This window comes from Amia ocellicauda, chromosome 15 (genome assembly GCF_036373705.1).
Source record: "Amia ocellicauda isolate fAmiCal2 chromosome 15, fAmiCal2.hap1, whole genome shotgun sequence".
Classification (NCBI taxonomy): Eukaryota; Metazoa; Chordata; class Actinopteri; order Amiiformes; family Amiidae; genus Amia; species Amia ocellicauda.
Window position 1 is genome coordinate 14,130,562 of NC_089864.1, and position 25,284 is coordinate 14,155,845.

A 25,284-nucleotide genomic window follows, 5' to 3' on the forward strand; every position below is an offset into this window, starting at 1 on the left:
TTCCTCACCGTTCTCATGATCATTGAAACTCCACGAGGTGAGATCTTGCATGGAGCCCCAGACCGAGGGAGACTGACAGTTATTTTGTGTTTCTTCCATTTGCGAATAATCGCACCAACTGTTGTCACCTTCTCACCAAGCTGCTTGGCGATGGTCTTGTAGCCCATTCCAGCCTTGTGTAGGTCTACAATCTTGTCCCTGACATCCTTGGACAGCTCTTTGGTCTTGGCCATGGTGGAGAGTTTGGAATATGATTGATTGATTGCTTCTGTGGACAAGTGTCTTTTATACAGGTAACGAGCTGAGATTAGGAGCACTCCCTTTAAGAGAGTGCCCCTAATCTCAGCTCGTTACCTGTATAAAAGACACCTGGGAGCCAGAAATCTTGCTGATTGATAGGCGAACAAATACTTATTTCCCTCATTAACATGCAAATCAATGTATAACTTTTTTGAAATGCGTTTTTCTGGATTTTTTTGTTGTATTCTGTCTCTCACTGTTAAAATACACATACCATTAAAATTATAGACTGATCATTTCTTTGTCATTGGGCAAACGTACAAAATCAGCAGGGGATCAAATACTTTTTTCCCTCATTGTACATGTAGAAAGAGGAGTTCTCTCTTCAGCAAACAGGTGTTAAAATGTCACCAGGTCACTTCATAAATACAGCAAGGAAATTATTTGTTAGACAACATACCATTTCTCACGATCATGATGATCGATCATGATGAAGTGTAGACTTTCATCTTTAATTTGAGGGTAGTTACATCCAAATTGGGTGTAATTCCTACACCGTTCACCCATTTTTATAGGTGGTACCCCCAGTTTTAGGGGCTCAAGAGAATTCTGCACAAACTAACATGATCATGAATTAAATTGCGAGTTTCAATGACTGCCTGAAGTCTGGAACCCATAGACATCACCAGATGCTGGGTTTCTTCCCTGGTGATGCTCTGCCAGGCCTGCACTGCAGCTGTCTTTAGTTCCTGCTTGTTCTTGGGGCGTTTTGCCTTCAATTTTGCCTTCAGCAAGTGAAATGCTGCTCAATTGGATTCAGGTCAGGTGACTGACCATTGCAGAACATTCCACTTCTTCACCTTAAAAAAGTCTTGGGTTGCTTTCGCAGTATGCTTTGGGTCATTGTCCATGTAAACACTTCAGAATTCATCCTGCTGCTTTTGTCAGCAGTCACATCATCATCAATAAATACAAGGGAACCAGTTCCCTGGGCAGCCATACATGCCCATGCCATAGCATGCTTCACAGATGAGGTGGTCTGCTTCTGATCATGAGCAGTTCCCTCCCTTCTCCATACTCTTCTCTTCCCATCATTCTTTGTCTCATCTGTCCATAGGATGTTGTTCCAGAACTGTACAGGTTCTTTAGATGTTTTTTGGCAAACTCTAATCTGGTCTTCCTGTTGCCTGTTTACATCTTGTGGTAAACCCTCTGTATTTACTCTGGTGAAGTCTTCTCTTGATTGTTGACTGACACAGATACGCCTACCTCCTGGAGGGTGTTCTTGATCTGGCCAACTGTTGTGTTTTTCTTCACCAGTGAAAGAATTCTCCTGTCATCCACCACAGCTCACCAGTGCATTCTTTCTAAGAATGTACCAAATAGTTGATTTGGCCAACACCTAATGTTTTTATCTCTCTGATTGGTTTATTTTGATTTCATTGACTGTAAAGTATTTGCAACCAACTATTGAAACTCACAATTTAATTAATGACCATGTTATTTTGTCCAAATACTTTTGAGTCCCTAAAACTGGGGGGGACCTCCTATAAAAATGGGTGTAATTCCTACACCGTTCACCCAATTTGGATGTAACTACCCTTAAATTAAAGATGAAAGTCTACACTTAAAGAACATCTGGATTGTTTCCTTTCAAATCCATTGTGGTGGCATACAGAGCCAAAATGATGACAAATGTGTCACTGTCCAAATATTTATGGACCTAACTATATATTACTCAAATTACTCAATTCTGCAATTTTAAATAAAGACCATTAATCTCAATCATTTTCAGAATCATTATGTTGAACTATGATACTGAATCTCAGTGGAGAAAGGGCAAATGTGTCAGTGGAACCAATTGTATTACACCAGTATGTTACCTGCACCATTTTAAGGCCAAACAAGAGCCTGAACTCCAACCCCTAGCAAACAGCAAGGTTACACCCATGTAAATCAACACACCATTCAAAGTAAAGCAACCCTAACTGGGGACTCTAACCATTACCATATAATTTAAATGCAGAATTTAACTACATTTTTCAAAATTAAGTTCTCTAAACCACATAAATGCAACCATTAGACCATTCCTACCATGGTCAGTATCCCTAATCCCTAGTAGTGGTTTTTGTTTTAACCTCCAAATTGTCAGGTAAAACAGATACAGAAATGAATTAGCCTAACACCTAAATAACGTGCAGGATTATTCCCAACTGTGATACTTGTGCATCGTAGTGTCAAAAGGAGAGAACTTATACTAAACTCCATAGTAGTAAGTGAGTAGGTTACCTGCCTCTATTTAAAACTCACCATTGTAAAACTGTCACAGAATTATGGAAAATACATGCATTAGAAAAAATAAAATATCAATTACATAAATAATTCCTAGGCAGAAAGTACATGGTAAAGCTATTTCAACTCATTTTTTTTAAACAATGCAAATGTACATAAAATGACAAAGTTTTTAACTACAATATTATATATTTCAAAACATAAAGAATACATTTGTTGTGCTGATTTCACAGGCTTATTTATTCCTTTGGAGAAGCCCTGTGAAATGTCAAGGGTCAGAACCTGGTTGAAACACTTCTCATCCCATCAATTAAAGCTGGTAAACACTTGAAAGAAATTTGATTAAGCCATCATGTCTTGAGGCTGCTGTCACACCTGGGCTATAATGGATGATTAAAAACAAAGACAAAGGCATCCACACTTCTGAACACCAATCAGGAAGGAAATACAAACGTGCTGTAGCCATGCATGCTCTCAGACATTCATCACACCTAAAAATAATGTGTTATTTCTCCTATAATGCACATGGAACTGGGAATCAAATTGTGTTTTAATCCCGACTGCTGTCATAGATATGGTACAGCAAAGGTTCTTGGTAAAGCCCTTACTATGACACATATACCACTTAGATAAAAACAAGCAGTGACGTACGGATGTGAATTCAATAGCTCACTTTCTAGAGAGAAAATTAAGGTGCTCAGTGAGAAAAGTCATTACCTAGATAAGCTGCAGTCTTATTGAGTCCTCGCACCTCAGTCTTAAAGGTCTTCCTATTGTGCCTCGCCAAGTGCTGAAGCACCAGGCTGCCTGTGCGCCTGACGATTGCAGCCATCTGGCCGGTGTCAAAGACCAAGAGTGAGGCAGCCAAAGAGCTGCAGGGAGAGAGGAGTCGCATCACTCTGTAGCCCACTTACAGGACATGGATGTATCCTGCTGTTAAAGCAAAGGAACCTTGTGTGCTTATCAGGACCAGCGTAAGTGGGCTACAGGATGACTTTGGAAGATGCAGTGTCTGTGGAATGAGCTCCACCTAGTGGCAAAGGGTTGCAAAAGAACAGGTGAGGTTAGTAATGCTGATCCTAGTTGGGGGAAAGGAACAGCTGAAAAAAAGAAACTGAACACATTCAATCTCAAGATGCTAGGTGGGTTTTGTCAAGCAACCTTGTAACCCTGCTTAAGATTGCATCTTACAGTATTTTACTATACTTTATATTAGGAACTTAAATAATAGGTTGTTGTAGACAAAGTATTTCACAACCCTAATCATTTTTTTCATTAGTAATTTCCCAATTTGATCAATCATACATAAACCTTTTACTGAGTAGTAGTATGCTGCCAGTTCTTGTGATTTTGCGATATTGTGCCATGACAGTTGTGCTCATTTCAGTAGTATTATAATGGATTAGTATTTCAGCAAAATACATACAGATTGCCTTGGAATGCAGAGAGTGCATTATGTCATCGGTTCGGACGCACAGAGAAAAAGACTGAACATATGCTGCATTGACTGACATTTAATGCACAGCAACTTCAATACCAGAATCTTACACAAGGTGGCAGAACAGAAGATAATCCAGATAAAACTGTTTAAAGCAGGAATCTACTTCTGTCTGAGGGCTGAGAATCAGTGCGTTGTTTAATTCGCCACTGCAAATTCCTCAGTGACACATCAGAAGTGCACCAATTGGTGATTGGATTAAACTCAGTTTGGTGAATAAATATGGTGACAGAGTCATAAAAGGTAGTGTGTGTCACAGCAGCACCCAAGGCTGTTATAGATGCACTAAGTGTGCAACATACATGGAACAGTGCACAGCTCCTACATATTCCCTAGCATAAGCAGCATCTAAAAACATTTGAGAAACAAGCTTTACAATACCCTTAATAGACACCATTATTTGACTGTATTCTTTATTTCAAATCTCCTTCAAAACTACTCTTTCCTACAATTAACCATTTGTAACGTTTTTAGCATCTACTTTATACTTTCTGAGACATATTTTTACATTGCTTTATATTATATGCTTGACTTCATTATATTTTTAAATAATAACAAACTTATGCTAATCTTTTCTCAAAATATTTGCAGTCTCCAGGTTAAGTCTCCTTATTATTATAACATTTGGCAATATCAAAATTGGCATTAAAGATGTCAACAATATTTATGATGAGTGCAACCACTTTTTTTCATATCGAGTCTGGTAACTTATGGAGTGGTTTGAGAAAGCAATGAATAAAACAATGCACCCAAATGTGAATCTTCTGAACAAGATTAGTCTTGGATTGAGGAGGAGGGGTTGAGGTAGGGGTGTGTGTGTGTGTGTGTGTGTGTGTGTGTGTATTATATATGGAGGGGGAGGGAGAGAGAGAGACCGACAGACAGATTTAAAAAAACCTTTTTCCAAGTCTATTTTTTAATCTTCAATATTTTTAAGCTGTAAATTGCCATTTCAGCTTGACCCTACTGCAATTCAGTGTTCAATGTCCATAGAGTAACAAAAAACAATTGTTATTGAAATAAATAATTTGATTATTAAGGCTGTTAGTATTACAATTAAAGAATACTTTTTATTTAAATCTGAATATCCTGCTTTAAGAGTATTTGAGGACAGCTCAGAGTAGTTCAGTAAGCTAATCACAGGAAATTATTTGTTTATTTTTCCATGCATATAGTGTTACATAGTACTGACCATACAAATATCAAACCAAATCAAATGTTACAGATATTGGCATTGAAAACCCAGAGATATTTAATCTTTACACCAGGTGTCCTAATTACAAAAAAGACACATACAAACTGTGCAGTTGTCCTTTTAGTTTAGACTCTTGAGCAGCCTCACTGTTACATCTTCTGTCATGCCTTAAAAGCTTAGATACACTATACATGACAAAGTCATGCACTCCTTGCATATGCCCAATTTACATTACAAACACCCCCATTTCTACTAATGATATTACCAGATATTATCTATTTAAACAAGTGTAACACTGCTAATTTTATTAATTATGAAATTACTCTCTGTTTGATGAAGTGTTCAAAAATAATAGCCCAGTCTCCTTTAAAAAGTTGTGATGTTAACTATAGGAACTGTACCTGTTACAAGAAATGTGTAATATTTAACTGGGCCAGTTAGATGAGGTAAGCACAATACTAAAGAATGGATCCTAAAGCATGTTTGTCTTATTTATAATGGCTAACAACAGAAAACCCTGATTTATTTGAAACAGATAAAGAAGTGACTAAAGTTGCACCAAAAATCTATTGTTGGGACTATGGATGGTGATTTCTGTGAAAGCTAAAGAATGAAACTAACCAAGTTGAAAATGTTTCCTCTCCCTAATCACCAACACCCAAAAACTGAATGAATGCTTACCCAAGACCACATTGCCATCAGCTCTAGACCTCCATGGTGATGTCAATCTGATTTGCCACGCTTGGACAATTATTGATTGTTGCTGGTAACTGATTCCAATATGAAAAACAATGGATTTTGTGAATTCAGATCTTCTCCAGAATTATCTAATGCTATTGCTATTAGAAAATTAAACAGGACTTTATTTATTGAAATCCATTAATACTGGATTTCACTTACTTTCTTAAATACCACAGCCTGACGAAAACCAGGTATGTTGTTATACACTGAAAATAGACTGTTTTCAAAACACACAGATCCATCTTGTCCAGCAGAGAAGGACATGTCGCAGGGGAGGGCCACAGCCTCACTTGGCCTCGGTGGTGTGGCACTGTTCATCAGACTGTGCCCAAGGACAAAATCACTATAAATAACTCTGCCTGCTGATATCACCATCCCCTGGATAAGCCAGGCCAAATGCACTGAGCATTGGCTCTGAGGAGCTATATCTTAAACCCTGCGTCAAAATTAACCCTAACACTGCATACCCTTACTACATTAATAGGTCCTGCACTTATAATGCTGTGCTCTCACTCTCTCTCCCTGCAAACCAGAGCTCCATCATTTGATTTACTCATTTCTTTAGGATTATGGCCACCAGGACCAGGTTGGTGTATGGCAAGCCATATATACATAATGCTCATGGGACTCCTGTTTATGATTCATTGTCAATCTTTGCTAGGAAATCCAAGATTACAACCAAATTGGCCTCTCCGTAGCTTTGAGTGGGATCAAAGAGAAACCATCTCTGTTTTGTTTGACCTACAATAACCAAGTAAGACAGTGAGAGCAGATAGAAAGGTGTGCCCAGTCTGCCAGAAAGATCATACAGTAAATACTGATTGGGTTAACTAGAATAAGAGAAAACCTGGCTATATAATGTCTTCAACAGAGTTTACACTTGACAAAATATGAAGGATTAATGCTGGCAAATGCAAAAAACTACTTGTTCCATGTAAACCTACTGGGTTTGGAAATTCCACAAAACAGTAACAGTCAAAAATACATACATTAAATATTATTCAAACAGACAATTTTAATTAAGTTAACTATGATTACAAATAGTTATGTATTGTAGAGAATAAGTGAAGAGTAATGATGTGGCACTTCCATTTATGTAGGCTACAAAAAAAAAAAAGATTATTGATGTTCAGGATTAATATCTGTTTAGTCTTCATTAATCCATAAAATATCATACTAATCTCTCCAGTCCCTATATATTAAGCAGAGCAAAGGAAATACAAGTCTAGCAAAAATAGTTCATTGTGGTTGAGTAGAAAAATGCAAAGTGGTCATGAAAAGCATCAGAGGAAATATACTTTAAAATAGGTAGAGGGTGAATGTTCTGACATTTCTTCAGAACTGTTAAGGATTTCAAAGGCTTATTGAACAGGCTTACTGAACAGTTTATGCTATTGCCCTTCTTTACGTTTGTCAATTTTGCAGAACACTTACTGATCAAAACGTACAGACGTGACATGAATATAAATCCACTTACTGTGCAGTGCATTACGAAGGATGCATGCCTTCCATATCTAATCTATATGATAGATAGGTATGTCACTACTTTGCACTAAGTACTGGAAAGGGAGGGGACCTAAAAAGCTGAATAGACATATTCTGTGGGGTGAAGAGTTGAAATCAACTACTCTCGAGTGCTATAACATCCCTGCCACACATGTTCATCTCATCAGTGCAATTCTTGACATATTCTAAACCTTGAGTACTCTTCAGCAGGATACCATGTGGAAATCAAACATATACTGTACTTGCATTACACTTTTAGGGATTTGATTTGTGAAAAACAGTAATATCTGATGCTATTACACCCTGATAAAAGAAGCTTACAAGCAAATTGTCATTACTATGCTATGGACAGGCTAGAATGGTTAACTGCACAATCAAGCAACATATCAGTTACAGCAAACTGGCAAGTCCTAGACTTTACTACAGATCCTCCTTCAGTGCTGGCAGTCATGCTGCTGTGAAAATTTTTCTTAAGCAGGTGAACACACTAGCTTTCATCACGACCAATTAACAGTTAGGCTGAATGCCTACTGGCCTTCTTTCATGTTCCGCTTCTTCTTCATATACTCAGATCAGAATTATTTGCTTTGCGGTTAAATGCAGGAAAGCATAACAGGATTTGTTTTATGTCATGGAATACCATTGCACCGTTAATAGAGGTACACTCCCAATCAATGTGATATATGGAATGGATGAGTTGATATAAACAAAAATTCTTCACATACAGGTTTAACTTGATTCAAACCCCCCTGAGTGTTAAACATGTAAATTAGGAGTACTAAACTAGAGTGCAGGCCCTAAGACTCCTACAGGTCAGCTTCTGAAACCAACATGTTTTACAGTGTTCATCACATTTAATTAATATGACGGTTAGTGGAGTTTTGGAAAGATTGTGCTGTTTCAGGCTGTCAGGTGAATACAGGATCAGATAGTGAACACTGTCTTTATAAATAGAAAAATGAGACAAATGCGTTTGTTCAGTGTAAATTATACATTATGTAATATAATTCTTACAAAATAAGCCTTTCTGAAAAAATAAACAAATATTGACATACTAGCAGAAGTTTAATATAACATATGGTTTCATTTTAATGCATTCTGAAGGATCCTAGAGAATTCACAACCATTCCTTTGTAACAAAATATCCCCCTACAATGCACCATGTGTTTCGTCACCACCATATTTCATCCAGCATCATGTAAAACCCATTTGATTTTGTCTGACTCTTTTTCCTTTTTAGCATGACTAATTCTCCGTCAACAAAATGTACTTGTTTAGACACACAGGATGCCATTCACATCTTATATGATCTTTGTAAACACCCCATGACTTGAATACTCTAAAACTGAAGTCTTTCAAAGCCAAGACCCAAGATCAACAATAGTGACTGCAACCCAACGCCTACAGGTCCCAATGCAGTGTGCCTTCTTCAGCGCAGCAGGAAATGAAAACCTTCGAATTACTGAAGAAAACTTACAAGCAAAGCACCAAGACGTTAGTTATGCTGCCTGGAATCAAACCCATAGGCTGATCAGGCACAGTTTCACATTTCAGCACGACATACTGGGGAACACAGCCCAGGCAACAGCAGCATCTGCAGTCCACTTGTTAGCACCTGTAGTACCACTGATGCAGCTTAATCTCTAGTCAACACGGTCCTTACTACAGCCTTACCCTGTTTTCCTACAATACTGTCATTTTCTCTGCATTACAAGAATTCAGTATAAAACTGCACTGAACACCATACTTCTTAATTGGCATAAATTATACACAAGGGCGCATACTTTTCTTTGACTGTACAGTACACAGAGTATAATTGCAAAATACAGCTGGCTTACAAGGCTGTTTGACTTCCCTTTAGATATTTACTAATACACAGTGCTTGCCTTGCACTGTATTGATCTCCTCTTAGGTCAATGCATTTTTAGAAAACAAATGAACAGACACCACACCATCACAAGAACATTGTACTAGACAATGCAAGTGCAGTGATGCTACTTCTTAACTTTGAATTCAAACCGAGCATTGCTATTACACTTACTGTACTAACGAAGTGGGTCATGTTTCTCATTATATAAACAGGAGTCTTAAGAGATTATTGTGTCGGTTTCTTCCGAAAACGACGTGTATAGGTTTTGACACATGTAATAACAAGAAAAGTAGTGTTTACGTGATTCACTTAAAGACCGAAAACCAAAAACAAAGATACGTTTGCCTACTTAAAAAGGTGACGGATACGTCCCGTTTAGTATCACCACAAAAGTTACATCTATTAGACCTCGCCAAAACTATCTCACAAACGGATAGTGTGTATCTGAATTGTGTCCGGGCGGTCCTGCTTTAACACGCCCGATATATGGCATCCGAAACCGGCGAGAATGCAAACGAGCCACCGCCAGCTGGGCTGCAGTGTTGGGACTCGAGTTTCAGAAACGTTTCAATCGAAAAAGAAAGCAAAAGTAAAGCACAGAGATCAAAATAAGGATGACAACATTATTCATTTTAAAAAAGCAAGTGCTATCTGGTATACATGTACAATGTGCACCACAGTCTACGCAGCTTCCGTCGAGAAAGCTCTAGAAACACGTACAAACTCCCCGGGGCAGTTACTTAATAAAGTCGTTATGATATATATATTTATATATCATATGGCATTGATATATATGCATACACATATATCTATATCAACGGCCGTACCTACCTGCGACAAGGTGCGCAGATAAAAGGACTGAGCAGAGCCTAATGAAATATGGATTAGGATGCCCGGCTCCGCGGCGGCTCATTTCCTGACAGCGTCGAGGAAGAAAAAAAGCAACGCCACTGTGCGCTTCTCAGGTCGGGACTGAGGCATTGTGGGAAATTCCTGTGCACAAGCCATCTCCAAATATGAGCAAGAGCAGGATCGGCAGCGGGCTGGGAACCGAGCAAGTTATGTTGCCGCACACGGATTTATGTAATAATGTCACAAGAATTTAGGAAACGCATGTCAAAGGGGTTCAACTTGCATTACACATAGAGCCTTTGTCTTCTGCATTTTATCAGAGGATGAAACATTCATTTCAAATGGGTGTTGGAAAGCGTACAATCCCCGGATGAATTAAAAACACGTGAATGCACGTTTCAGAGAGGTGTGTGCACAAGCAATAGTAAGGTTTAACTGACAGTATTTTGTGCAGTTGAAAATAAATACATCTTTATGCGTGTAGCAAAACAATGTATGCATATATGTGGCCGAAATACTTCCCCCTTTTTAATAGATTACTGCTTTACAAAACTCAATGAGTGCTACTTAAGTATTTGTACATTATCTGATCCTAAATTATCCAAGTAATGCAGCACTTATCGGAGCATACCAGTCAGTAATTTGTGTTATTAAAATACAGAAGGGACAGTTTTCATTGTTTCTAATATTTTAGTAATTTGTGACAAATTGGCAGGACACATAAAGCTAATTATCATTTTTAAATTAAGTAATCTTTCAAAACAAGTTTTACATCAGGTTTTTTTTTTTTCCCAGTCATTAGCTTTCTAAATCAACCCTCTTCTTCATTCTGAATTTGAAGCTTTATGGTACTAAATATATACAGTAATGTAAAACCATGTGTATGGAACAAATTTCTCCAGCATTGGCTTGAGGTAGTGCTTTTCTCCTTAACATGTCTAAACATATGACTCACTATTAAAAACCCCTAATAAACCTTTAATTAGAGTTGTTTTTACAAGACAAGTGACAAATTACATTAAAACATCTGAACTTTTTTTGTTTTTTTAAATGTCTGGATATTATACACCTTCCCATCTGTCTTGCAGGTAGGGATATTGGTCAACTTAACAGTATTTTTAATGGAAAATAAGCTGCATAATAGTACATATTACAATTATATAAATGTACAGTGTTTACATAAAATACATCAAAAAAAATGTAAGGATGCAGCTAATATCAAGCGCCACCTTGGAAAAATGCCACATCAACTTTTACATTCACTCTTGCAACAGGTCATAAAAAAATTCAGGTGCACCAAAGTCAGACTGAAACATATAAAAATATAAACATTACCATGATGCACACAAAATACAGCAAAACTCCTTGTTGAATTATTTTACATATTAGCTCTGTGCAATTAATGACAGATTAAAAGTTTTACCTTCCAACACTTTATAAACCCAAATACATTCTCAAGAAAATGCAGTGCCATTAATAAAAAAAAGCACAAAGTTAAGGCACAATTAGGTTCTCTGCTGTGGGGAGTGTGCATCAGGTTTCTTACATTTAAAATGTGCGTTGCCTGTACAACTTCGTGCTGCAAATACTGCACCCAGAATTAACTACACTGCATGTTCAAAAAGGTGACCATTCAGTGAACCTAAGCTTATTTGATGAATATATATACCCCTCTTTTCAGAAACCTCCTTGTAGTGTATTACAAGTGAGGTTTATAAATTCCAAAATGGAAAACCCTTTAAATTAGGAAAAGTACTTTTAAAAATACTAAAACCAGCTTATTTTGCCTATTTATCTTTGTCATCATGTCAAAAAAAATTGTAAACAATGTTTTCACACTTTTCAGGCCAAGGAATACTAAATGTCAAATGGTCTAGGTTTATGAGAGATGTTGGATGTCATACAATATAATGGTGACTTATTTACCATCTAAACATAACACATCCAACAAAAATAAAAAAAGGACTATCAGTTCTTTATCCACTTTAGCAGTCAGTTTGGGTCATTAACTTACATTAAATCAAGTCCTGCTGATCACTTATTCAATAATGGAAATAAATGGCAACTATTCAGATTCATCCAGAAATTGAATAGGGAAAAATAAAGTGATGGGCAGTAAAATTCAAATGGCTGAGATTAAGTCATTCCAACTGACCTGCCAATACAAAAATTCAAATCTGAGCAATTGATAGATTTCTAGTGCTTGGGTTGAACCAAAGGAAACCCACGACCAGCGATTTGCAGGTGGTTTGATTAACTCACTAAAGTATTTTTTGCAAATGTCCATAAGCCCCAAGTTCTGCATAAGATGTGCAAATGTTCAGTTACAGAAGTATCAGACTACAAGAACAAAGCATTACATTACACAGATCTGCAGCATTTATATTGAGGATTTAAAAATTAGATAAAATTATAGTACATATATACGCTGAAAATGGTCATCTGGATATAAATGGAGGGGACGAGGAGATTCCTGTGGCTTTATATGGCAGTGAATGAAAGAATGGCATGCAAGCCCACAAGCCTCTGTGGCCGACGAACCATTCGAATTATTGCTCTTATCTCAATTCTGCATCGCGAAATATCCACTGTGTAGAAACCCTTTTACATACAGGAAACATGGCCCTGAATGCAAACCCAACATAAAACTGTTACTTATATATATTGATTTCCTTGACCTCTGAATGCAGATGCAGTCAAAAATAAAAATACTATTTTCTGATAGGTAATAAGACAAGAAAGCTTATGATTTGCTTTTATACAGACGATTCAACGATAAGCTACTGCCACCACCATTTACATGTATTTACAGCACCCCTGTCTAAGTGTTTGTGCATGCCTTTTTCTCACTAAAACTACGAGCGGGATTACATAACCCCAAACATCTGTATGAAATAAACATCCACATTATGATACAATTTAAAGCTTAAATAGGGACATACTTTAACCAGCACATGCAGCTACTCAACATACAGGCTGACTAAACTTTTAAAGTAGGGTCTAGGGCCAGTTTAAAAGAACAGACAGGAGGGAAAAAGAGAAAAAATGCTAACTGTATTGAGGGTCATTAAAATTTTTAAATGTGCAATTACAATTGGAAGCCTTGTTTTCTTGTTAGTCTTCACAAAAAAAAAAAATACATCCATTGTAGGCATCTAGAAATTAAATCCAGTTCCTTCTTGCAAAGCTCCTATGTAACTGCTCATTCTCATGGTCACTTTAGAGGTCTTGACGTTTTTCCCCGTTTGTTTTAATAAATCTTAAACTGCCATCCAATCCGGTGACCGAGGAGCACTCAGATGAGTTTCTGATGATGCCCCCCCCCCCCCAAGACGTCTGTTTAATACACAAAATGTATACATAAAAAAAAAAAAAAAAAGAGAGGAAGACAGCATCTGCACCAGAGCCCTCTTGTGCTGTGAGAACAGTCCAGACAGCAGTCGGCACACTCAGGAGAAGCCCAGGGAGTTGGCTGTGCTGGTCCGGTGCCGCAGGTGTGACATTGTGTTCATGTGTTTGCTGGAGGGCTTCAGGGGAGTGTTGCAGCCAAAGGCCTGGGGAAATCGTTGGTGGTATCGATCGAGTCGAAGGTATTTGACAGTCACCAGTTTTCCTGTGGGGAGAGATCAAGTGGAGGAGGTTAGTGAGGAAACCAAACTATTTCTAGGAGTACCAACTGATTTTATCTATAGTATAAGCACGTTCAATCTTCACAAAATAAACATGGAGCTAAAACTATGTAGATTTTATATTCAAAGTCTGATCAAGAAGTTCTCTCTCTCAATGCTGAATATCTACAAAAAAAAAATGCAGCATTGTCAATTAATCATAAAAAGCAGGCCTCTTATCTTTAACTACAAGGTTCATGAAACAGAGTAAGGTTACATGTCAGAAGAACATTCATCTTACCATCAAACCAAGAACCGTGCAATGCCTTGAAAGCTTTTCCAGAATGCTCTGCAGACAGGCATTTCACATACACACAGCCCTGCAACAGACGAAGAGGAGGACATTACACTTCACAAATGACTCCACATCAATCACAGCTCCTCAGACATTAAGGAGAACGCAGGAGGTAATTGTTCTACATTTAATTCAATGGACAATCAGACCAACCTCACGCGAGTTCTTGTCCACCGCGATGTGAACAATCCCGTCATTGTCGCTGCACTTCTCCAGGATGGCTTCGTGAATGGCCAAATCCCAGTTCTCTCCAACTTCCCTGAAAGAGGAGAGTCGGACTGAGTACTACAAGAGCACTCAAAATCGATACATCTAAGCTCAATCAACCGTGCAAGCTTTAAAATTGCATTCAGTTGCTCTTAAAACAGCAGATTAAAAGATCTTCAAAAGAGCTCTGGGAGGGGTGAAAGAACTACTGCAAATATCTGCGCTTCTGTATGGTTTCTAAATTTACATGTACCTAGTCAATGATCACAATTTAACACCGAGAAAAAACAAAGGCAGAAGCCAAAGCATTTTAGTCAATTCACATACAGCCATAGAAAATATACTCACATTACTGGATCAAACATGTTGCGAATCTTCAAACAAGGTGTTAAACTGTTGGGTGGAGAGTTTCTCCTGTCAAGTGGGAAAGCTGGGGGGGGGAACGGATTATAAAATTAAGCAATAAGCATCTCATTAAATCAATTGACAAGCAAACCAAAAACACTAAAGAAGCAGTACACTATGCAAAAAAAAATCAATTACCTTTGCCCTGCCACACTTTGGACGGCATGATAGAGATTTTATCGCATGTTGAGGATGGCTGAGTCCACCTCCAGACAAGGAAGTCCGCTCCTCCAATTCTTTGAGTTTCAGTTCGAATTCGGGATTCGTTTGTGGCCAGGAAATTCACAGCTCTCTCCCACACATTTCTCATTTTCTTCCTAGATTTGAGACACCAAACGTTACAAAATTGAAACCAGTACAAATTCTGCATTACAGGCTTTACTTTTTCTCTAGCCATTTGTTTACTGAATGGCACAGATATTCACCAGGCAATTTAGCCAAATATGGAGACAAGTGTTGAATGCTGGGGTCTGAAACAAGTTTTTCTAGCATACAAATACAGACAATACATTAAATCACATATCAAACATACCTGTTCTGTGGCTGAACCAGTGAGTCACGCACGTGGGGAATGGGCAGGTATGCCTGCAAGTCTTTGTTTTCCTGGCAAGCTTCATTATGGCTTCTTAAGACATCTATTTCAGCAAAGAAAAGAATTGGATCTTATTTTTCAACAAATGTTACATAAATTCCAGCAGCACATTCCTTTTATTCAAATTTGTACATCTCCTCAGGAAACCTTAGATGTACATGATAGAGCATTACCTATGATCTTTTCAACCATATCATACATCTGCCTGGTTTCTTCTTCCTCTTTCCTCCAGCGATATTTCATGTAATACAGCACACCCCACACAATACCAATGCCTGAAATCAGAAAATGACAGAACAGATCTTAAAGAAATTGTAAAAGGAAAGTTTAATCTTCATACCAATTTAAATTGTTCAAAGAAACCAAACCGAAGACAGTCTGATGGCATGACATGGATTTTAAGTTACAAGTTAGCATGTACCCACTGCTTCCAATGCCAAATCAAGAGTTTAAGAAAGGCTTAAGCACAAAAATCAACAAATTGCCCGAGTTCGAGGAATGAAGTAAAAGGTTCTCCTTGAGAAAAGTCACTTACCTACGATAAAAATCAGAACCCTGTGGATGACTGTGAGAAACGCACGTCGAAAGCGGCAGATAAAGGACATGTTGGGATGAGTGGACTCCAGGTACTGGATTTGTGCAACGTTTATTACTTTGTCCTCAGGATCACTGCCAATCAACCTTCAAAACAAAAAATAAATTTAAATAATTCACAAATTTAAGATCCAGGCAGTTGCATAGCCAGAGCCCCTTTTAAAGTGCATTGAAGGTTATTCCAAGTCAAAAGAACCATTCAGTTAAATCAAAGGATTTGACTACTTCCCGTTACAATGAACAGTAAATACAGACATGTTATGGCTCCAAGTCTGCATCATTCATGTCGGTATGAAGAGGGGATGTGGAATTCATAACAAAAACTTCTTAAAGCGTGCTTTTAAGGAGAAAGACTTGTGTTGAATGTGCACCAACATCTAAAACCTGTAGGATGTTGTTTGGAACACCTCCAACCACCTGATCAGCTTCAAAGTTAAGGTTCATGCTACAGCACTGATGCAATGGCTAGAAGTGCATCCTTTAAACATCAATACAATGCATGCATAGTGTGGAGCACAAATTACCCATTGAAATATCTTGAATGAACTTTTTGATAAAAGACGAGATGGAGGAAATCTAATACTCTGCAGAATTACTGTATGTGGACAATAATGGCATCACACCCAGCCATTCAGAAGAGTTTACAGCCCAGGTAGGTTTTTAAACTACCAGAGGTCGTGCCAAAAGTAGCAGCCCCTGATGGAGTAAATGTGATGGCTGCCTCCAACATTTAATGTTTCTTATTCCGTCTAGTATGCTCCAAAGGGGTTTTACACATGTACAAAAACAAGACATTATGAAGTACAGAAAAATAAAACCTACATTACTAATACTATGGCTTCATAGGATACAACAACAAAATTACCTTATTCCTACATCATCTTCACTTTTGAGGATCCATTCAAGTGCAGTGGTAACCTTCTGCTTATACTCTGGATTGTAAAGCTTAAGTAAAAGATGAAATAAATAACAAATGTTAACATATTTAAGTAGACATTCCTGTCCAGCGTCTTCCTAACCTGCAGTAATTGAGATGCACGTGTTAAAATAAGCCTAAACATACCAAAATAAAATGTTGAAGACATTTTTAACAGTCGACACTTCAGATTAAAGTTTCACTCCTTTCATATTTTGCCATGTTAATCCACTCATTTAGGAACTGTATGAAAAACAATAAGTAACTTACTATTAAATACTCAGATGCTTCACTGAGAGAAAGACTTCTGTTTTCACGATGGATATGATCACCACAGTCATGTTCCCCTTAAATATTTAAAATTGAGAAAGGAAGTCAGTTTAAAATTGCAATTTATTTTCTGCAGCATGTGTGTTCAATTTTGTCATAGGGTTTACTGTGCAATTGAGGTCCAAATCTACAAGGTTACTAGTGCCATGAGATTTTAATTGAGTCACTAAAACGCATTCAAATGCAAGAAACATAACTCATCTCCTATGGTCTTAAAATGATTAGACTTATTCCAGTAAACTACTAAAATAATTAATTGAAAAGAAGCATTTCAAATACAATTATTGATAATCAATTCATATAAATACATAGTCATAATTTATAAAACAAGCAAAGCCAAGTCTAAGCAAACTGATTTTTAGACCACACTCAAAGAGCTCCGTCTCTGTGGCTTCATTTCTAGATAAATTGAAAGGTTAGGGAGGCAATTAAAAACTACAAAGGGATAAAAGACTTACCAGCAATTTTGGCCAGGTGATCATGGAGGTGAAGCAAAATTTTCAGAATTGTTGATTTTTCACTGTCTTCCTATAGAGAAAAAGGAACAAGAATGAGGGAAAAATGCATTCTTAATACCACTATGATGAAATGCTTAACATTATTGAAGGTTCATTAAAAACGGTTTAAGATCTAGTGTTTAAAACCCCAAAAGAGAAATGTACAGAAGTGAATTTAAACAGATTCCTTAGGTCTTCATAGCATATGTAGGCCTACATTCATAGAATGGCACAGAATCATATATAACGCAGATGCCCATTTCACAGAGCAATACTCTTTAAAACACAAGCAGCAGGTTGACAAATGTGTCCCTATACTTCCCCATGTGATATTACATCTGTAATAACTAATCCTGTAATACTTAATATCCCAATAACTTGTTTTCACATTTAAGAGGTTTGTTCCACTTTCAATACATCCCTTCCACAGAAGAAAATGTTAAGACACTCTATAGGTTCTGTTGTGGATGACATCACAGATTGTGTGCGGGTTTTTTTTTGTTTTTTTTGTTTAGGAAAATAAAACTGGATAAAATGCCTGGTTGCAGGGTTTTGCTCTTACTTTACAACAACTTAGATGGAAAGTTGTGATTGCTTTAAATTTGTCCAATAACAAATTTGAATTTAGAATGCAAAGACCATTGACTATAGAACTGAAATAAAAAAGTACTTACATAAGCATGATCAAATTCAACCCCAAAAGGATGGTTCTTAACTAAGAAAAAAGAAACAGAAGGATTATTGTAGAAATATTTAATACCATTACTCCTTTCACATGAAACTTAAAAATGATTATATCCCATAACTGGTGGATTACACATGTACCAACAAAACTGCAAAACAATAGAAATCCAGTGCTCTCTGAAAATAGTGTGTACCTAGTTCAGGAGAGACAAAATACCTTAATTGGTAGATGTGACCCATATGGGTTACTTATATTCTCCATTTTATTCATTAAAATGCTTTGTTGTAGTGGTTCCACATAGAACATATACCCCCCAAGAGTAAATGTTATTCGTATCACTGTAGGTGTGAAGATAAATTAATGACCAGCTGTTTCAGGCGGATATTGAGCAACAGCTTCTCTTGCTACTTAACACTTCTCTATAAAACTGGAATTTTATTTAGACAGTAACACACACACACACACACACACACACACACACACACACACACACACACACACACACACACACACACACACACACACACACACACACACACACACACACACACACACACACACACACACACACACACACACACCTATAAAATGCTGATGCCAAAGATCTATTACATCAACCAAGAGCGCTGACAAAACTCAAGCCAGTCAATGCCAGCAATAGCTTCCCCGATTCCCTGGCATTTGGAAGCCCAGGACGGTTTAGCTGGTCTGTGACCTAGATGTCTGTTAAACAGTCTGTATAGTCAAAGCTGTTCTTGGGAATCAAAAAAATCCCAGTGGTGGAAATTTCCCCAAATGTTTCACATTCGTACTCACAGATCACCCAACAAGATTTTTTTCAGAGTTACCATGCATACTGGAAGACTATTCACAAACATTATATAACCTCAATCTTTCTATTTCACATGTATATAAAAAAAAAAAAAAGGGCTGAATAAATGAGATTTCTAGGTTGCTACCAGCACAACTCAGAAGCACACACTCTGCCCATTTAATATCATCCAAAACTGAAAATTAGGCAGTCACAAGAAAGTCTAAAAAAAATGTTTAAAATCAGTTACAGCTTAAAAGAAACCGATTTTAAAAAATTAGCAAACTCTGCAAATGTACTTTGAATATCTGACATTCAATTAGAAGAAAATCAATTTTAATAAATCCACTCTTAAACTGAGTTCACACAAGTAAAAAAATAATAATGGTATTGAAGTTGAGGCAATTTATTCAGAATTTTATGGTCCATTACAATACATTACTATAATTATTATATACACCAGTCATCTGCATTTGCTCCATAATGTATTGAATTGCTTTGCCTAGCATCTGGCTCTGGAAGCAACTCTTTTCACCCAAGAACCATCACTGCCACTTACATTAAACTGGTTTTGGATTGATCTTACACCTGCTAACCTTGCTATATTCTGATGCTGAATTTCAAAGATGTCGGGGAAATCTGAACATGCATTATGGAGATTTCTTAAACATCCCAAAACTTTCATATCAACAATTACACAGCTCTGCCATCTTCCATTCATCCCATGCTCAAACATGATCAGATTTTTCTGAACTTCTACAAGATACTGCAACATGTATTGGACTGCCTCACATAATCACAGCCTAATTTGACCAGTTCCCCAAATTTTTCATTTAAATTAATAAAAATCAGATGTACGACTCAGGGTGAATGGGTGGACACAGTACAAAACAATGCATTCCAATGTAGAGTATCGTCTTCCTTTTTAATAGTAGGAACAATGCACAATATAGCTTACGTGCTGCCTAGTGCAACTCCTCCTAATGTTATTCATGTGTCGTACACTGTATTCAAGTTTGAGAAGTCATGCAAGTCACTGATTAAAAGCATCTGCTAAATGACCAGAAAGTGTGACATCAAGCTGCCTTGCAAATGCTGTGATTTCTGTCTTGCAGTTGAGTGACGTCTTAAGAGAACATTGGAGAACTCGATGGGGGATCGTTAGCAGGCACCCATCAGAAATTAAGCCCATTCAGATTCCTCCTCCACAGCCCTCATGCACCCCTGTTGTGTCTCACACGATCACACCCCGTGTCATCAGTAGTCGGTCTCCGATGGTGTGAATGGTGCTCAAATCAAGTCGAGGGCTGAAATAAACTAGTAGTTTTTTTTTTTTTTTACTTTTCTGAAATATTTGGAAACAATCCAAATCCCCAATAGATACGTTTGGGTTTTCTACTAGTTTTACAAGTGGGACGTGTAGGACGTAGAATGGATCCAAGTTCAACACATTTTTCTATTTTACATGTGTTGCAGCCGAGCGGAGGCTCAGGGCACTGAAAGGGTGTTATTATACCTACAGCACTCTTCTGCTTTAATACTAAAGAAAAATACTAAAGTAAAGCTTCTAAACCAATCCCAAAGGGTTAAGGCACAGCAATTTCAGTTCAAACCACTCACTTGCAGGTTTATACTTGCCTAGACCAGTTAGTGTTCTGGACTGCCAGACCTGTGAACTATACATTTTGTAAGCACAATCTGCAGCCACAGCTTAAAAAGGGAGATAGAAAAACATTACTCCATGGGGCATGACAATGTAACAAGACAATTAACAATACATTTAAGTCTAGCCATTTATGCATTACAGCATATGGGTTCAGGTTTGTTTTAATTTGAGCCCTTCTCAGATCAAGAATGACTAACCTCTAACCACTAAAACTGAATCACCAGCAACACTGCCTTAACTTGACATGCATCAACAATGTGCCACACTACATCCTCTACTTATTACAGCCATAACTACACCACAGGCATTGCATTAAAATTTCAATTAACCCTGTAGACCGCCACAAACTGATGCACAGATCCCGTCTTCAAACAAACCTCAACCGTGGTTGATCTCATTATAGTGTCTAGTCCACTATAAGCAAACACTTAACTGTATCGGGCTTTTGAAACATACCATACAAGATTACTAAAAAAAGACGAGTGGTGAATTAAATGTTTCTCATTTCACAAGCATTGACTGACCATAAGCCTTCAAAACAACGATCATTTCATTCCCCTCTTGTATAGGCATTTACAAAATACAAGAAATAAACCTAAAGACGCCATGCTGATCAATGTTTCAACATCTGTCATGGGATTGCGATTATGTCTCACGTTGATGTGTCAATGCATGCACTGTTACAATATTGCAGACGTCTATGCATACTTACTAACAACGTCCACCTCGGGAGCCCCGGACCCCCTCATGCGGAGGTACATCAGCCCCAGCAGGAGGAAAAACAGACAGGCGGCGGTGAGGAGGAACATGGACAGGTAATGGGCGCTGAAGCCGCCGGTCGCCGACACCTCCTCCCGTTTAAACTGCTGGAGCAGCTCCTCCTCGGGCACCGCCAGCTTCTGCTTCGTGGTCTTGCTGTAGGCATGGTTGGAGCCGGTGTGGTTCGAGTGGTTGGCCCGGGCAGGGCTGGCTGCCGCGGCGCTGTTGTAAGACGAGTAGCGGGTCTTTGTCCCGATGCTGAACCGGCCGCTGCTGCCGTCGCTGCTGTTGACATGGTGGTGGTTGTTGGAGGCGATGGGGCTGCCGGTGTGGCTGCCCTCGGCGCCGCTGCCCCCCATGATGCCGGACACGAACCCGGATCTCCTGGAGTAGCTTCGACTCTTCAAGCCGCCTACCAGCCCCGACTCCCCCCGGCCTCTCCTCCTCCTGCGCTCTTCCTCCTCCTGCTCTTCCTCCTCCCCCCTCTCTCCCACCATGTCTAGACTCCCAGCGGCAAGCTTGTCATTTATTATGATTATGCCGCCTCCCGTCCTCTCCCGGCCGCCCTCCCCTCCCCTGGCACTTTTACGAGGAGACGGCAGTGGTTTAGACTGGCTTCGTCTGGAGCCCGCTCGGCGATCGCGGTGCCCCTCTGCGCCCTCCTCCTCGTCCTCCTCCTCGTCCGAGTCGGAGTAGTTCCCCCCGGGCTTGCCGCTTTTGTAGATATTAACCGCCCTGCTCCCATTCAGCGCCTTGGTGCCCCTCTCCGGCTCCTCGCCGTAATCCTCCTCGTCGTCCGGCTGCCCGTAACCCCTGCGGTCGCTCTCCAGGAGGTGCGAGACCCCGAGGCTCGATTTCCCCTTGTCCCCCCACCAGAGCGCGCCCGGGCCGCCCAGCAGCCCTAAGGTGGCACTTGCCGGGTTGCTACTCACGCCGACTCGGTGACTCCTGCCGATAGAGGTGGGTGTAGGCCTGAACTGCTGCGGTTCCTGCTGCTGGTGATGATGATAGCCAGAGGCTGGGTCTCTCCTGCCGCTGTGCTGCAGGCCTGATTTTTTCTGCGAGACCTCCACGTCCGACTCATCCGAGCTGAAGCCCAGCACCAGCTTGCCCGCTGCGGCCGAGCGCTTCTCGTTGAGAGCCGGGCGGCCGCCGGGGCTCCGGCTGCTGCTGGGGCTCAGGTACGTGACGTCACTGCTGGCTGGCCCGGCTCCGAGTCCCGAAGCTCCCGCCGCCGCTGTGCCGCCGCCGCCGCCGCCGCTGTTGTTGATGCCGCCGCTGTTGCGCGTCTTGCCGGACCGGGTCCCCCGCTGCTGCTGCTGCTCGTCGCGCAGCTTCTTCAGCTTTTTCACATACACGGGCCGGGTGCTCTCCGTCACAGGGCCCGGGGTGAAGCCGAATCGCTTCAACTCCGAGAAAAGCTCCTCATCCGTTAGCTGTGTAGTCGCCATCTTTGCTCGACGCTCACACAGGGCTCTGGGGGGAAGTGACGTAACCGGAGCAGACCCAGACAGTAACCCAGTTCAGCGGAGTCGCCAGCCCGCCCGTCTGTCTGCTGGGGGCATGTTGAACTGCTGCCTACCTGCGGCTTTATTTCCCGGCTACATACATTACAAGCATTTTTTTCCGTTTGCGTGACTAAATGTGCCAATCATTACATTGCATTGGCCTGGATTCCAGTTGCAATTCAATTATTAATGCAAACCAGATAGTTTAGGGTGTTTTAACTTAATTGCAAATTAGTCCAAAGTGAAACAGAAATGCATTGCCGTGCATACAGCTCTGATCTGGGGATAGCCGTTAAGATATCAGACACGAAATGGAAGTATTAATAGTATTTATCCTGATACCGGCTGAAAAGCTTTGTTTTCCCTGTGGATTTACTGGTAGTAGCACGCAGTATGCAGTGCGGGCATACATAACCTGCATGCATTTCCATAAGTCTTGCATGCTAGATAAATTGTACTTGTACTTCTACTAAAACGACATGGACGTGTGAAGTTTATATTTTTCTGTTAACATATGTTTGTTTTATACCACCTTTTAATCAAATAAATCAAACTAAATACGGATAATTATTTAACTGAATTGCATTTTACTTGGTATTTAGAAAAAAAAAACAATTTTGAATCAATTTTGTATTCACATATTAGCTCTGTTATGTCATTCGGATGTGCACTTTACTTTGAATAGGATCATCTTGGGAAATAGACATTCATACTATTATTATTATCATCATCATAGAAAATGGTCAAAAACCTTTAAACAACGGCTAAAATCTCACATTTCATTGAAGGATCCCAAAGCACTTTACTGGAAGGAAGACACCAAGTATCCCCCAACAAAAATACATTAAATTAACAGACCAATTAGCAGCCAGCCTTAAACACTGCAAATCATTAAACCTTAAACACTATAATTTCCAAATTAGTTACTGAACTGAATCACTTGCTGCTGATCAAATATTAAATTTAAATGATCAAAGCTGTTATATTGAAACACAGCAGTAACAATGTTTACAACCCACTGTTTCCTTTTAATTTCCTGCAGATGTATGAACTTAATCCTATTGTCTGTGCTGATAATTGTATTAAATGAATCATACTACATGCTGAATTATATGATAGATTATACTGAAAGGTCAATACTGGGTTTGGTGGTAAAAACCCTGCTAACACACAATGTTGTCAAAAAGTTGTAGGAACGTAATTTATTTTTTATAACGTTGTAGCAAAAAGAAGGAAAGAAGACAGAAAACAATACAAAAGAGGAGAAAAATATAAAAGATTAAAATCTCCCATTAGGATGAAAATCATGGATATTGTGGGAAACTATGACCTTCCATCATTCAACACAAACAACAAGTAACTTTATTTGTATTCATAACTAAAGCCATGGACTATTGGTGTGACTGATTCCAATCTAACAACATTGATAACAAATTGGATTAGTGACCAAAAGCATGGATAGATTTTCCCTAAGGGTGGGAGAAAATTAATCCTCTTGGACTCTCTGTCAGTGACAGCTGTTATAAATCAGTACAAAACTAAACACATGTATTTTAAAACTGACAAAAAGTGTCTCGGTACAAAGATCTCCTAAAATCTATTTTAGCTCCCTCTCTTTCTATGCCTATCAAATAATCTGTATACTTTGTTTTCTTTCTGAGCACTTTGCTCTGAATTAATCTCTTTATTATGTCTAATTAAAAAAATATATTAGACTAACAAGAACAATTTAGGAAAAATAGCTTGATACACTAAAAGCTACCTGTACTCAGTCATCAAATGAAAAATAAACATGAGGTCTTTTCAGTCAGAACCAAGAGTTATCAAGAGGTATTGCCTAGTGATGGTATCTCTTGATGTGACATTTTTAAGTGGGACTTCACCACTGACACAAACTCACACATGATGTCATACTGTTTGAAGCAACTGTCCACTTCAGTGTTTAGATTGTTTAATAAAACATGAGAAAGGACCCATAAAGCTTTTTATCACGCCGACCAGTAGTCTCAGTTTCTTAGTGAGCTCACTTCAAAGGTCTGCACTTCATCTTTGAAATTTGAAATTATCAGCAGTTCTTGTTCAGTAAAATATATATATATTTTTAAACCACACCATTGTACAGGATAGTGGGGCTATTTGGGATAGCAAAGGTATCTT

The 25,284-nt window shown here is 38.9% G+C and overlaps 2 protein-coding genes across 7 annotated transcripts in view; both read right to left on the bottom strand.

The window, feature by feature from the left end:
• msrb3 (methionine sulfoxide reductase B3) overlaps window positions 1–10,330 on the bottom strand; it is a 32,630-nt gene extending 22,300 nt beyond the window's left edge. The window contains exons 1-2 of one of the 6 annotated variants that reach the window (XM_066724172.1): window positions 10,174–10,306; window positions 3,250–3,404 (exon numbers count right to left, since the gene is read on the bottom strand). In XM_066724172.1, the coding sequence (XP_066580269.1) occupies window positions 3,250–3,364 (115 nt within the window). In that variant the 5' untranslated portion in view covers window positions 3,365–3,404; window positions 10,174–10,306. Of the gene's footprint in view, window positions 1–3,249; window positions 3,405–10,173 lie in introns of those variants that run through there. The other 5 variants (XM_066724175.1, XM_066724176.1, XM_066724173.1 and 2 more) reach the window with 5 other exon arrangements.
• A 3,181-nt stretch (window positions 10,331–13,511) lies between these two features.
• Window positions 13,512–23,109, bottom strand: lemd3 (LEM domain containing 3). The gene is made up of 13 exons (XM_066724171.1): window positions 21,573–23,109; window positions 18,373–18,413; window positions 17,660–17,729; window positions 17,142–17,218; window positions 16,821–16,900; window positions 15,897–16,042; window positions 15,535–15,636; window positions 15,302–15,404; window positions 14,908–15,086; window positions 14,713–14,794; window positions 14,311–14,416; window positions 14,104–14,182; window positions 13,512–13,807 (listed from the first exon to the last, which is right to left on the bottom strand). Exons 1-13 carry the CDS (start codon window positions 23,068–23,070, stop codon window positions 13,644–13,646), a joined length of 2,727 nt encoding a protein of 908 aa, XP_066580268.1. The 5' UTR covers window positions 23,071–23,109; the 3' UTR covers window positions 13,512–13,643.
• Window positions 23,110–25,284: the final 2,175 nt, after the last annotated feature.